Source organism: Nannospalax galili, unplaced genomic scaffold (assembly GCF_000622305.1).
Source record: "Nannospalax galili isolate Female #2095 unplaced genomic scaffold, S.galili_v1.0 scaffold258, whole genome shotgun sequence".
Classification (NCBI taxonomy): Eukaryota; Metazoa; Chordata; class Mammalia; order Rodentia; family Spalacidae; genus Nannospalax; species Nannospalax galili.
Window position 1 is genome coordinate 69,079 of NW_008341047.1, and position 15,246 is coordinate 84,324.

A 15,246-nucleotide genomic window follows, 5' to 3' on the forward strand; every position below is an offset into this window, starting at 1 on the left:
AGGCTGTGTGGCTCAGAGGTTAGGAGCACTGGCTGCTCTCACCTACATGGCAGCTAACACCAGTTCCAGGGGAATCCGACGCCGCCTTCTGACCTCTGGGCACACAGTGTGCACTTACGTTCATGCAGGCAATACACTCATACACATTAAAAGTAATTTTTTTTTTTTTTTTTGGTCTTTTTGACCCAGCTGGCCTGGATTCGCTATGGAGACCAGGCTGGCCTCGAACTCAAATATCCGCCTGCCTCTGCCTCCCTAGTGCTGGGATTAAAGGCATGAGCCACCACGCCCAGCATAAGTTTTTTTAAAAAAATAAAGTTTTCTGGGGCTGGACAGATGGCTCAATGCTTAAGCGCACTTGCTTCTCTCTTCCAGGGAACCTTGGTTCCCAGCACCTACATCGGGCAGCTCACAACCATCAGTGACTCCACCTCCAGGGGCTCCAAGGCTCTCTTCCGGACTTGAGCTCACATGCACACACATGTTACATACATCAACACATAGGGCTTACCGAGGTGAATACGGGGCACCTCGCTGCAGGTAGCCCTCCCCTTCCCGGCCACACAAGGGCTGTGAAGAGTGCCCCGTTCGCCTACAGTCCCGGCAGCCTCTGCGAGCGTGGATCCCTCCGCCCCGCTCCCTCCCCTACGTCCCCAACAAGCCCATAAGGCCTGCTGCCCAAGGGCCACCGCCTCTCCGCTTGAGTCATGGTCCACCTTCTTATCCCATTTCCGGAGAGAGGCTACTATAAGCTCGAGAGATACAAGGGGACTTCTTTCGAGGAGAAAAGCGGATGCAGACGATGAAGGAGGAAGGATGAAGTGAACGATTTTCGCGCGCTTTGTCGCGGGGAATTGTGGGTAGCGCACCGGGGAGGGAAAAGAGAATCCCCGAAGCTGGGTCGCGCCGCCCGCTGGGCCTGAGGGGATGTTAGAGGACGAGCCCCAAGCCGAGGGCGCTGCGGTGGCGGCCGCCGCCAGGGAGGCGCTGCAGGCCCTGTGCCAGCAGCTGAACCTGGACGAGGGGAGCGCGGCCGAAGCCCTAGACGACTTCACAGCCATCCGGGGCAACTACAGCCTGGAGGTGAGCGGCGGGTGGGCGGCGGCGAGTAGGCGGCGGCCCGGACCCTCAGCAGGCCCCACCCCTGGCCCGCCCCAGCCCCAGCCTCGGGGAGGGTCGCGGCACTCAGGGCGCGGAGGATGCGGGGCGGGCAGGGTGGGAGTAGTTCGACCCAGCCTCCCGTTTGTTTTCGGGCGGGAAATCTAAGCTCAGAACTGGAGCGGCTCGTTCAGGGTTCCTGGTTCCCCAACTCCAGACTTCCGAATGAGAACCTGCACGGTGCTGCCGTTACGACTGCAACTGGTGATTGTAATCGGTTTTTCGACTGATGATTGAAAAATGAACTGCGTGCTCATGCCCCTGCGCAGCCTTTGAGTAGGTCCTTCCTGTCCTCTGCAAACACGCCCTGGGATCCCCATTCAGCAGGTCAAAGTTAGCGCCCTGGGTCACGCTTGCTGATGGAGCCGGGCTCAGCCGTCTGAGCACTTAACCTCTCGAACTTTCTGCCTCATTGTGTGAGTTGACTTTGTAGCACGTATGCACTGTAGTTGATCCCAGTTAGCACACACACAAAGCTCATCTCAGCCCCATGTTCCTCTGTCAGGTCGTTATCTCAACGTTTACCATAGGGACTGGCTCTGAATAAATGCACAGTGCTTATCATTCTTCTTTTTCTTTTTGGTCTTTTTGAGACAAGGTCTCCATGTAGCCCCAGCTGTCCTGGAACGCACTGTGTAGACCAGGCTGGTCTTGAACTCACAGAGATCCGCCTGCCTCTGCCTCCTGAGTGCTGGGGATTAAAGGCTAGCGCCACCACTACCCGCACGAATTCTTTTTTAATTTTGCCTTCACAAGGGGGCAGTGAAAATTATACCTATTTTCTTGGCAGTATCAAGGCTCAGAATTGTCTTGCCTAGGGTTATTCTAATATAGAAACTCAGGTAAACATAATCTTAGTGTAGGAATAACATTGCAGTGGCATGTACAGTGGAATTCCGCATGGTTTCGAAAGATCAAAGATACTTGTGGAAAAAATTGCATCCGTACTGAGCATGTACAGGCTTGTCATTCCATAAACAATGAACTGTGCAGTATGATTATTTACAAAGCACTTAATCAAGTAATCTAGAGATGATTTAAACTCTACAGAAGGATGGTCCTAGGTAATATGCAAATACACTGCTGTTTTATATCAGGGACTTAACCTGGATTTTGGTATCCTCTGGGGTCCTGAAACCAGTATCCCAGGGAATACCAAAACATGACTGTATTTCAGCACCCTGCTCCATTAGCTGTGTGTATAAAAGCTTTCATTATCCACAGGGCTGTACTCAAACACAGACTGTTCCTCTGACTCAGCCCACCAGTGAAATAATTACTAGGCTCTAAGGCACAGAGTTGGAAATAGGAAGTTGACTGTATATATATCTGTATACATGAGAAAATAGTACCTGAAAGAAAAAGGTGGAAGAGACGGAATAAAAACGAGTGATCTGCATCAGAGGGCGTGGCCTAACTGGAAAACTGGAAAGAATAGGGAAGTAAGGGAGAGCTTGTGAGTTGGCTAATGTGCTTGCTGAGCAAGCTTGAGGACCTGGAGTTCAGATCCCCAGCAGTCACATAAAAGATGACGCAGTGGAGGTGTGTATCTGTAACACTGGGAGTGCTGAGGGGGGACAGACATATCCAGGAGGCTCACTGGCTAGCCATTCACCAATCTAGCTGAAATGCTGAGCCAAGTTCCATGAGAGACCTGTTTAAAACTAAGGTGGAGAGTGATAGAGGAAGGCCTCAGACATTGATCTGTGATCTGTACTTGTGTGTGGGTAAGTGCACATGTGCATACACACGTACACCAAAGAATGAAGGAAATTGTTAATAGCATCTCAGTCGAAAATGGATTTGTTTTTGATACCCTGAGAAGGCAAAATGCTTCTCAGGGCTTCATTTGGTTTTTCTCATCAAATAAGCATTAATAAGGACAAACTATGGCTGAGGCACTCAGACTAGATACGTTTCAGATTCTTAAATATGACAAGCTCTTTTCAAATTGTATGTTTTCTGCATGTCACTCTCCCTGGACCCTTTCACTTCACCTCTAAACCCAGGGAAGGTTGAAGATCGAAATTATAAACCTTTGGTTAGGCAGAGTTGTTTGACACTTTAAATGTTTGCGTTAGAAAGCTCAGCTGTGTGAATTGAGAGTTTGGGAGTATTCTGTCCGATATTTAATTTTTCTTTTAGTTTTTGGCAAAAAGCAGTTGGAGTAAAGGCATTTTCCTGTCTCTCTGCTGCTTCCTAAGAAGCCTCTCCTGTCACAGTCTCTATCTGTCTGCTCTCCCAGACAAACTCCTGCGTATATATTCCCTTGATGCCACACAGTTTTGGTAATTTACTATTTAGCAATTTAAAATCTTCTCATGTAAAGTCTTCTTGACCTCCAGGAAAAGTCAGTTACTGCACTGTATTTTCTCACAACACTTTCTCTTCAGTTCTTCTTACAGCCTGTTTTACCAATTATAGAGCATAGTTCCTGTTGCTAGTCTTAGCTTTGGACGTAGATCAGGAACCATCTCTGATTTTGTTGTTGTTGGTTTCCCAGTACTGAGGACTGAACCCCAAACTTTGTGCTTGCCAATCAAAAACACTCTACCACTGAGCTAAATCTCCGACCCCCATTAGAATCATCTTTGTATTTGTGAAGTATCAGATTAGAATAAGTAATGTAGTTGGCTATTTTTAAAATATTTTCTCATTTTTATTATGTATATGACTGTAGTGCCTGCATGTATGTAAGTACATCCAAGTCATGCAGTGTCCACAGAGGTCAGAAGAGGGTGTCAAATTCCCCTGAAACTGAATTTACAGACAGTTGTTAGCCATCATGAGGGTGCTGGGAATTGAACCCAGGTCTTCTGCAAGAGTAGCCAGTGCTGTTCACCATTGAGCCATCTCACCAGCCCCCAGATTGACTATTTTTAAAACTATTTTATTTTTATTTTATATGTATGTGTATAATGACTGTATGTAGGTGAGTGCACCTGTGTTGTGCAGTACCCTTGGAGATCGGAAGAAGACATCAGATCCCCTGGAACTGGAGTTACAGTTGTTTGTTAGCCACCATGTGAGTACTGGGAATTGAACCTGGTCCTCTTCAAGAGCAGTCAGTTCTCTTAACTGCTGAGCCATCTCTCCAGTCCCCCAGTTGACTATTTTTAAAGCAAAAAACAAAATAGCCGGGTGTGGTGGCGCATGCCTTTGATCCCAGCAGAGGCAGAGGCAGGCGAATCTCTGTGAATTCAAGGCCAGCCTGGTCTACATAGTGAGTTCAGGTCAGCTGGGACTACAGGGAGATCCTGTCTCAAAAAGACAAAAGACAAAAAAAAACAAAAGAACGAAAGAAAGAAAAAGAAAAAACAAAATAATTCTAGTACTTAAATTTTCTTTCCTAGTGTTTCAAACAGTAGTCTATATCCAAGGCTACTTTGATACAGTTTCCTAGTAATTCTTTAGTCAAGGCATCTTTTTTTTTATATATTTTATTTATTTAAAAAAATTTTTTTATGCCAGGCATGGTGGCACACACACCTTTAATCCCAGCACTCGGGAGGTAGAGGCAGGCAGATTTCTGTGAGTTCGAGGCCAGCCTGGTCTCTATAGCGAATCCAGGCCAGCTAGAGCTACAGGGAGACCCTGTCTCAAAAAGACCAAAAAAAAAAATTTTTTTTTTTATGTTTATATGTGTATTGCCTTCATATAGGTAAGTCTACCTGTGTCATGCAATGCCCGTGGAGGACAGAAGAAGCTGTTGGATGGCCTGGAACTGGAGTTACAGACAGTTGTAAGCTGCCATGTGGGTGCTATAATTTGAACTCGGGTCTTCTGCAAGAACAACCAGTGTCCTTAACAGCTGAGCCATCTCTCCAGCCCCTGTATCTATAATTCTTAATCCTTAAGCGTCACCTACATTTCATCCAGTTCGATGAGGTGTTTCTAGCTTGAAGACATTTCAAGTGGAAAGCTGAAAACTGAGTATTGAATCACCAAGTATCACTTTTTTTTTTTATGGTCTTTTTGAGATGGGGGTCTCCCTGTAGCCCCAGCTAACCTGGAACTCGCTATGTAGACCAGGCTGGCCTCGAACTCACAGAGATCTGCCTGCCTCTGCCTCCCCAGTGCTGGGATTAAGGGCATGCGCCACCACGCCCAGCCGAGTATCACCTTTTTAAATAGCCTGTAAACTGACATATCTACAGTGGGAAAGAACTGTCCTTACTATTTTAAAGGTAATTTACTGTGGGATGAATAATGCTCTGAATTTTTAGCTCACAAAAATGGCATTCTCTGGGGCTGGAGAGGTGGCTCATCTGTTAAGAGCATTGACTGCTCTTGCAGAGGACCTGGGTTCTGTTCCCAGCATCCACATGGTGGCTAACAGCCATCTGTAACTCTAGTTCTAGAGAATCTGTTGACCTCTTCTGACCTCTGAGGGCACTACATGCACAGGTGCACTTACATACATGCAGGGAAATAAAATAAAAATAAAAATAAGTTACTCTCCTTTCTACTAATTTTTGTATGTGATTCTCTTTTTACTTTGTTCTTTTTTCTGCCAAACTGGCTAAGAAGAAACAATAAACTAAAATGGTAGAAAAGAGCTTCATCAAGAATGACTGCTGTTTAGAATTGAGAAAGTGAATGCAAAGAGATTTCCTTTTCTTAAAATCAGTTTTATTTATGAATTTCCAACAATGACAACTCATAAAAGATGAAGAGATTTTAATAGAATTCTTTCATTAATACATTTGGAATGTAAGAGAGAACTGTTTTTAGGTTAGTACTGATATATCAGGCTCTAGTTCTGAGAACCCAGAACTAGGTATAACATGTTCTATATTGACTTTTGTGACTATATTAGCTTTGTTTCCTTAGGGTTTATGCATTAGGAAAATTAGACCAGATTAAATTCAAAAGCCTCTTCTGGACAAGCATTTTAACATAATATTCCCATTTTGCTGTTTATCTTTTGTTTGCCAGGGAGAAGTTATCCATTGGTTGGCATGTTCATTGTATGTTGCATGCCGCAAGAGCATTATTCCCACAGTTGGAAAGGGTGTCATGGAAGGAAACTGCGTTTCACTTACTAGAATACTACGTTCAGCTAAATTAAGGTAAAGCATTTTGATTTTTCAAATGTTGTTTTAGAAATACTAAATTTGGGCTGGAGAGATGTCTCAGTGGGCAACGTGTTTGCTTCATGCCACATACTGCAAGTACCTGAGTTCCCGGGTGCCTATAACCTCAGCAGTGGGGGACTGAGAGAGGAGGATCCTTGGAAGCTTGGTGTCTAGCCAAAATGGCAAGCTTCAGGTTCAGTGACTGTCTCAAAAGTTAAAGTGGAGGGGCTGGAGAGATGGCGGGTTAAGAGCATTCTGCTCTTGCAGAGAACCCAAGTTTGGTTCCCAACACTCACATTGGGTGGCTCACAATTGCCTGAAACTCTGATTCAAGAGGTCGTAACACCTTCTAGCCTCCATGGGCATCTACACACACCTGGTATGCATACATACATGCGCACATAAATAGAAATAAATCTGAAAAAACATTAAAGTGGAGAAGTGATTGAGAAAGGAAGGCATCCCTGTGTCAACTTCTGTCCTTCACATGTACCTAGATGAGGGAGTGCATCCACACACACATGCATAACCACACACATACAGAATCCTAAATTTAATTTCAGAATTCAGTTTCTCGATTATAAATCTTCTGACTTCATTCAGGCCCAATTGTTATTACGTAGCCCAGTCTCACGTTGTTTCTCTACTTTTCTTCTTCAAATTTTGACTTCTACCAAAGACTTCTGTATTAAATTGATTTTATCTCTACTTTTGTTCATTAATTTTTTTATATTTGAACATAATTTCAAGCTTACAGAAGAATTTCAAAGCTGAGAAAAATGGAGAGAATATCCATATAGCTGCATATGTCTGTGACCCAGGTTCAACTATTATTGACATTTTACCTTATTTGTTTAATCATTTTATCTTCCATCTTAGATATATAGTTTTCTCTCTTAGTGTTTGTTTCTCAGTCATTTCAAAATAAGTTTTATTCATTATAGCTGTTTACCCAAAAAATTGCATCAGTGGTTTATTTATTCTCGAGCACAGGTATCACTATATATAGGCTGCCCTCCAACTCATGAGCCCACTGGTTCAGGCTTCCAAGTGTTAGGATTATAGATGCATGTCACCAAACCCAGTTTATAACTAACTGTGGTACAATTATCAACCTCAGGGAATTTAACACTAACATTAATTTTTTTTAAACCTGTTATCTCTAGTTTTGTTAGTTGGCCCAATAATATTCTTGGTAGCACTGTTTTTCTTTGAGTACAGTTTTCATTCATTTTCATTCAGGTATTATATTCTTTTATACCTATTGATGCTTCTTTAATAAGAGGTTTTTATAACCTTTTTTTTTCTTTTTTTTTGAGACAGGGTCTCCCTGTAGCCCCAGCTGTCCTGGAACTCATTATGTAGACCAGGCTGGCCTTGAACTCACAGAGATCTGCCTGCTTCTGCCTCCCTAGTGCTGGGATTAAAGGCCTGTGCCACCACACCCTGCTAACCTTTTTGTTTCATGATATTGTTGGGATTATAGGTGTGAGCCACCATGCCTGGGTCCCAACAACCAATTATTACAAAAATTTAAAAAATGATATGGCCAGCTGGGCATGGTGGCATACGCCTTTAATCCCAGCAGAGACAGGCAGATCTCTCTGAGTTCAAGGCCAGCCTGGTTTACATAGTTCCAGGCCAACTGGAGCACAGGGAGACCCTGTCCCAAAAAGACCAAAAAAAAACAAAACAAAACAATTATATGGCCAGCAATGGGGAACAGTGACAGAAAAAGATCAGATTGTTTATACAACAATGGATAGGTTTTGCTCAATTTAAAGTTATCTTTGGGGCTGGGGAGATGGCTCAGCAGTTAAGAACACTGATTGTTCTTGCAGAATACCTGGGTTCGAATCCCAGCACCCACATGGCAGCTAACAACTGTCCGTATCTCCAATCCCAGGGGATACGACATTGCATGACATGGGTGCACTTACCTACATGCAGGCAATACACGCATACACATAAAATAAAAAGAATAAAATTTAAAAAAATATAAAGTTATCTTAACATCTGTCCTCATTTTTATCATTAATGACACTTGATACCTACTGAAAATTTTTTTTTTTTTTTTTTTTTTTTTTAGACAGGGTTTCCCTATAGCCCCAGCTGGCGTGTAACTCACTATGTAGACCAGGCTGTCCTCAAACTCACAAAGATCCACCTGCCTCTGCCTCCCGAGTGCCCGGCTATCCTACTAAAGATTTTAAAAACATCTTGACTTTTATTAATTTTCCATAAAACTAAAATTGTTCTGAAAAGCTTCATCTTGAACCGAAATCTATTTGCCATCCCTAAATGGGGCTGTGAAGGTTTCCTCTTTTCTATTGTCAGTACTTAAGGGAAAGCAAATAGATATAACCTTAAATAGCTTTAGCAAGCAAACCCCTCAGAAATGGACATTAGCCCCTATCCAAATCAAGATTGCTACATTTCTTTGTTTTCTGTGCTAGTAAATAGTTCTGTATGGTTGACAAAAGAACAAGTAAAAGATATAACTAAGATGTAACTACAGAGTCCTTAGAGGTGACAAGAAAAAAAATTACATTATAGAACATAGGACTACACATTTAGATGACTAGAATCAGTAACAAAATTACTGTTTGCAGTTTTCCATCTTAAATGGAAATGTTCATCTACCTAATCATAATGAGATATCAGACAAATCCAAATGAGCAGTCTTATTTACAAGGAGGACGGGGTAATTGTATATTTTATTAAAACATGTTAATGTTGGACTGGAGATGTAGTTCAGTTGGTAGAGCACTTTCCTAGCATGCATAAAGCCTAAGGTTCCGTCCCTAATACCACATAAAACCTGTTTGGTATGGCGCACAGGAAGATTTAAAGGTTCAGTGTCATCCTTTACTATATAGCAAGTTCAAAGCCAGCCTGGGCTAGATAAGACTCTGCCTCAAAACAAACAAACAAACAAAAGATTATAACTTTTAAAACTTTGCATCATAGTAAAAATGTCAGCTAATTCTGGAGATGAGTAGTGATGATGGCTGCACATCATGAGTGTGCTAGACGCCACTAAACTGTAGGCTATAAATGGCAATTAATACTTTATATATTTTATCACAGACATAAAAATGGGTTTTAAGGGCTGAGCATGTTACCTCAGTGCTAAAATGCTTGCACCGAATGTACAAGGCCTAGATTCAGTCCCTTTCACCACCAAAGAGAGAGGGGGAGGCTATTTTTTTAAATTTCAAATAATCAGTTGTGCATGATGAGGCATGCCCATTTATCCTAGCACTGAAGAGGCTGAGGCAGGAGATCACAATTTTGAGTCCACTGTGTTAATTTTAGTCAAGGCCTACCTAGAATATATACATAGTAACAACCTAAAATAATAATAGCAAGGTGTGGTAGTGCATGCCTTTAATCCAGGCACTCAAGAGGCAAGTGGATCTCTGTGAGATTCAGACCAGCCCGGTCTCCATAACAAGTTTCGGGCTACCTGGGGCTATAGGGAAACCCTGTCTCAAAAATTAACCCCCATTTTTTTTTTAAAAAAAAAAAGCAGGCTCAGTGGTAGAATGCATATTTAGCACTCTGGGGCTGACAAACTGTTCAACACTGGGTTCAATCCCTATTGCTGAATGGAAAAGAATTCAGATAATACAGAGGAAGTGAAAGTATAAAGTAATTTTCCTTTACTCCCTAGAATTAATGACTATTAACAATTACATATATAAACAACTAAATTTGGGTTTCAGTGTTATTTTATTTTATTTTATTTTTTTTTATTTTTTTTTGGTCTTTTTGAGACAGGGTCTCCCTGTAGTCCCAGTTGTCCTGGATTCACTATGGAGACCAGGCTGGCCTCGAACTCACAGAGATCCGCCTTCCTCTGCCTCCCAAGCGCTTGGGATTAAAGGCATGTGCCACCACACCCTGCTCAGTGTTTTTTTTTTTTTTCAAACAAATGAGATAATACTACATGTATTAGTCAGCAGTCAGTGCTCTTAACTGCTGAGCCATCTCTCCAGCCCCACTAATTATTTTTTAAATGACTAGGATATTTTACAGTATAAGGATGATTCTTATATTTAACCAGCCCGTTATTGATGGTTATTTCTGGTGTATCCAGTCCTCTGTGACTACAAACAAGTGAACTATTGTTGTAAAATGTATTTCTAAGTTTCTAAAAGTATAATGATAACATGAGTTATAATATGTAGCAGTAATATGAGTTTTATTATATAGATGGAGCTGACCCTGGTGGTATATGCCTATAATCCCAATACTAAGACAGAAGGAGTTAAAAGTTTAAAACTAGCCCAAGCTTAATAGCAAGACCCTGTTTTCAATCCCAAAACAAGAACATGTAGAGTAATGTCTCTTTATAAAGTATCAAATTCTTTTTTTTAAGACTTCAAAAAATATTTATTGTTAATGTATGTGGGAGGTGCTTTATGGCACACATGTGGAGGTCACAGGACAGCTTTCAGGAGTTGGGTCTTTCTTCCTACTTTTTTTTTATTGTCTTTTTGAGACACGGTCTCCCTGTAGTCTCAGCTGACCTGAACTCACTATGTAGACCAGGCTGGCCTTGTACTCACAAAGATCCACCTGCCTCTGCCTCCCAGCTGGGACTAAAGGCGGTACCACCACACCTGGCCTCTTTTCCTACTTTTACATGAGTCCAGCGATTGAATTCTTTCTCTAGGCTTGTTTTGCAAATACCTTTACCTGCTTGGCTATCTTAAATGACTCCCAGTATTGAAAAAAATTTCAAATTTAACCTTTGTGGGTATTATTATTATTTTTCTGAGACAGGTCTCATGTATTCCAGGCTGACCAAAAAGTCTGTCCTCCTGCTTATACCTGAGAATTCTGAGAACCATGCATAACAGCTTTCACAGGTGTATTATTGATGTCTTTGGTATGACTTGATTGGCAAGACAAGGACAAATTGGTTCTGGCAGAATTGACTGGAAGCCCCTTCCCCCCATGCTCTCAAGGGTCTGAGTTGTCCAGGCAGGTGAGGACCTACCTACACACTTGTAGGCCAGCACTTGTCTCAGAGCTACAGCCTGGCAAGTCCTGCTTTCATACTTTATTTTAAAACAATTAACAGGCAATTTATTATGACTAAAGACTTCTGCTATATGAAAGAAACACTTAAGGAGAAGAAAGCAATGTTAAATGAGAGAATATATCCTTTTTTTTTTTCTGTCTTTTTTTTTGAGACAGGGTCTCCCTGTAGCCCCAGCTGTCCTAAAACTCACTATGTAGACCAGGCTGGCCTTGAGCTCACAGAGATCCACCTGCCTCTGCCTCCCGAGTGCTGGGATAATAATTTAGTACAAAGAATGCAACACCAAACAAAAAAGTTGAAAATAAAATTTCAAAGTGTGTCAAGAATATTCACAAATGTCAAAGAAATGTACATTTTTTGCCCAAGAATAAACTACCTGTTTTAAGCTGTCCACCATTATCTTTTATTTTTAAGAAACTGCAACTCAGCCGGGCATGGTGGCTCATGCCTAGTCCCAGCACTTGGGAGGCAGAGGCAGGCGGATCTCTGTGAGTTCAAGGCCATCCTGGTCTACATAGTGAGTTCCAGGACAGCTAGGGCTACAGGGAGACCATGTTTCAAAAAGACCGAAAAAAAAAAGAAACAGCAACTCAGTTCTGTCTTCCCCCATCCTTCCAGTACCAGATTCTTTTTTGTTTTGTTTGTAGACAGGGTCTCATTATATAGCCCTGCCTGGCCTGGAAATTCACTATGTAGACCAGGCTGGCCTGGAACTCACAGAGATCCACCTGCCTCTGCCTCCCAAGTGCTGGGATTAAAGGGGTGCACCACCACGCCCAGCCTGATAAATGTTTTTCTATAGGTGATACAAATTCTAAGTGGCATACCCTCCAGGTCCATGTTATATTACACATCTGTTCACACACACACATTTCTCTTTTTTTTTTTTTTTTCGTCTTTTTGAGACAGGGTCTCCCTGTAGCCCCAGCTGTCCTGGAACTCAGTATGTAGACCAGGCTGGCCTTGAACTCACAGAGATCCACCTGCCTGGCATACCCTCCAGGTCCATGTTATATTACACATCTGTTCACACACACACACACATTTCTCTTTTTTTTTTTTTTCGTCTTTTTGAAACAGGGTCTCCCTGTAGCCCCAGCTGTCCTGGAACTCAGTATGTAGACCAGGCTGGCCTTGAACTCACAGAGATCCACCTGCCTCTGCCTCCCGAGTGCTGGGATTAAAGATGTACACCACCACGCCTGGCTGACTTTTAAGAATTTTTTACAAACTGAAGCTGAATATAAACATCTTAAAAAAGAGAGAAATAGCCGGGTGTGGTGGCACACACCTTCAATCCCAGCACTCGGGAGACAGAGGCAGGTGGATCTCTGTGAGTTCAAGGCCAGCCTGGTCTACATACTGAGTTCCAGGACAGCTGGGGCCATAGGGAGACCCTGTCTCAAAAAGATCCCACCCCCAAAAAAATCTTAAAAGTAACTTCCAAATTAAAAAAAAAAATCATTTGGCCTGGGATATGTCACTTGGTGGTTAAGTGCTTTCATAACATGCTTGAAGCCCTGGATTCAATCTCTAGTATCACACAAAAAAATATCATGCAAAAACTTGTCTTGCTATTAAGTGTAATATTTAAAAAGTATTAGCTGTCGATTATCTGTTATGTAATTTAAATTTTAAATCATTTTTATAAGGCACGATCTCACTTTTAAGTTTCAAAAACTGAGTAGAGTTGGTGGAATAATAATCTGTTAAGTGACTTTCTGAGTATAGCTATCACTGACAAAAACCTTGACTATCCTGTTCAAAAGAAAAAAAGACCCATTATATGTATCTTTGTGCAGTTGTTTTTGCCATTTTATTAATTGACTTTCTTCTTAGATTAGAATCTTGTAAAGGTAATACTTAGATGAAAGAATTGGGGGTATTTTTAAGGCTTTTTAATTCTTTTTTAAATGTTTTATTTATTATTTTTATGTGTATGAGTGTATTGCCTGCATGTAAGTGTACATATGTCATGCAGCGCCTGCGGAGATCAGAAGAATGCATCCTGGAACTGGAGTTACAGATGGTTGTTAACTACCATGTGGGTGCTGGGAATGAAACCCAGGTCCTCGGCAAGAGCAGTCAGTGCTCTTAACTGCTGAGCCAGCTCTCCTGCCCCAAGGCTTTCTAATTCTTTTTTTTTAAAATTTTATTATTTTTATTTTATGTGTATGCGTGTATTGCCTGCGTGTACGTCAGTGCACCCATGTCGTGCAGTGCCTGCAGAGGTCAGAAGAAGCTGTCAAATCCCCTGGAATTGGAGTTACTGACAGTTGTTAGCTGCCATGGGGGTGCTGCGATTCGAACCTAGGTCTTCTGCAAGAACAACCGGTGTTCTTAACCGCTGAGCCATCTCTCCAGCCGCGGCTTTTTTGTTTGTTTGTTTGTTTGTTTATTTTGATGTTTTTGAGACAGTGTCTCCCTGTAGTCCCAGCTGTCCTGGTATTCACTATGTAGACCAGGTTGGCCTTGAACTCACAAAGATCCACCTGCCTCTGCCTCCCAAGTGCTGGGATTAAAGGTGTGCACCACCACGCTTGGCTTAGCCCCAGCTTTTTAATTGTTACTAAATTGCTTCTTTGAAAAAGTGGGTGATTTGGGAGCTCAACAGATGGGTCAGTGGTTAAGAGCACTTGATGCTTCTTTGGAGGACCTGAATTTGATTCCTAGAACCCAACCACCTATAACTCCAGTTCCAGGAAATCCAGTGTCTTCTTATAGATTTTGTCAGCACCAGCACTCATGCACATACGTATAGAAATAAAAATAAAATCTTAAGACATTTTTATTTATTTTATTTTATACGTATAAGTGTATTTACTGCATGCGTTTAAGTGCACCCATGTTGTGCAATTCCTGTGGAGGTCAGAAGAGGATGTTGACTTCTCCTGGAACTGGAGTTACAGATGGTTGTTAGCTGCCATGTGGTTGCTGGGAATCTTAAATGCTGAGTCATGGCTTCAGCCCCTATTATAGCCATCTTAATAGGTACGAAGTAATATCTTACTGCAGTTTTGAATTTCACTCGTGGCTAGTGGTATGGAGCATCTTTTCACATGCTTATTGGTTCAGTATACTCTGTAACAATCCCAGTGCGTCAAAATGGTTTGAAAATGGTGAAGTTGCTTGGCTTATTTTAAATTTTAAAGTCACACTCATGCTCGAAAAAGAGGGCAGGAACTAAGGAGCTTGGCCACACAGGCAGAAAGCATATTGTAGAATGCATACAGCAAGGGCTCAGCTTGCATGACCATCAGTGCTGCCCCTAGATTTTACCACTATATTTTTCCATATATTGCTGTTGTTGATTTTACTGCTTCCTTGCTTTTCAAAATCCCAAACAGATACTTCTGATAGAGGATCCCAAGTTAAGTGTCAAGTGTCTTCATCCTAACTTCCAGTGAAGCTGATCTAAAGGAAAATAATTGTCAAAACTGGGAAATTCCTGCAGAGAAAGTGTTTCACACATTGACCATCTTCCTACCCAGTCTAGTCCCCCCCCGAAAAAAAAAGAGTTTTCTATAGGGACTAATTTGGGAGCCAATTATAAAAAAGAAAAAAAAATACTGTAACAATTTTTTTTTTTTTTTGGTCTTTTTGAGACAGGGTCTCCATGTAGTCCCAGCTGTCCTGGAACTATGTAGACTAGGCTGGCCTTAAACTCACAGAGATCTGCCTGCCTCTGCCTTCTGAGTGCTGGGATTAAAGGTGTGTGCCACCACGCCCAGCCTTGTAACAATTTTTTATAAGAAATTTTTAGAATCTCAGATTTTAGTTAAAAAGTGTGAGTACCTGTGGATCTCTAGTTAAACGCCAGCCTGGTCTATATAGCGAATTCTAGGCCAGCTGGGGCTATAGGGAGACCCTGTCTCAAAAAGACCAAACTAACTAATTAAATAAATAAATAAATAAATAAATAAATAAATAAATAAATAAATAAATAAAGAACCTCAG

General features: G+C 41.9%; 1 protein-coding gene across 2 annotated transcripts in view; it reads left to right on the top strand.

Annotated features, from left to right (window-relative positions):
• The first annotated feature begins 640 nt into the window (after positions 1-640).
• Positions 641-15,246, top strand: part of Rbl1 (RB transcriptional corepressor like 1) — a 62,451-nt gene continuing 47,845 nt past the window's right edge. For both annotated transcript variants that reach the window (XM_008836543.3, XM_017799023.2), the window contains exons 1-2: positions 641-1,083; positions 6,097-6,230. In XM_008836543.3, coding sequence (XP_008834765.1) covers positions 928-1,083; positions 6,097-6,230 — 290 coding nt within the window. In that variant the 5' untranslated portion in view covers positions 641-927. The remainder of the gene's footprint in view (positions 1,084-6,096; positions 6,231-15,246) is intronic.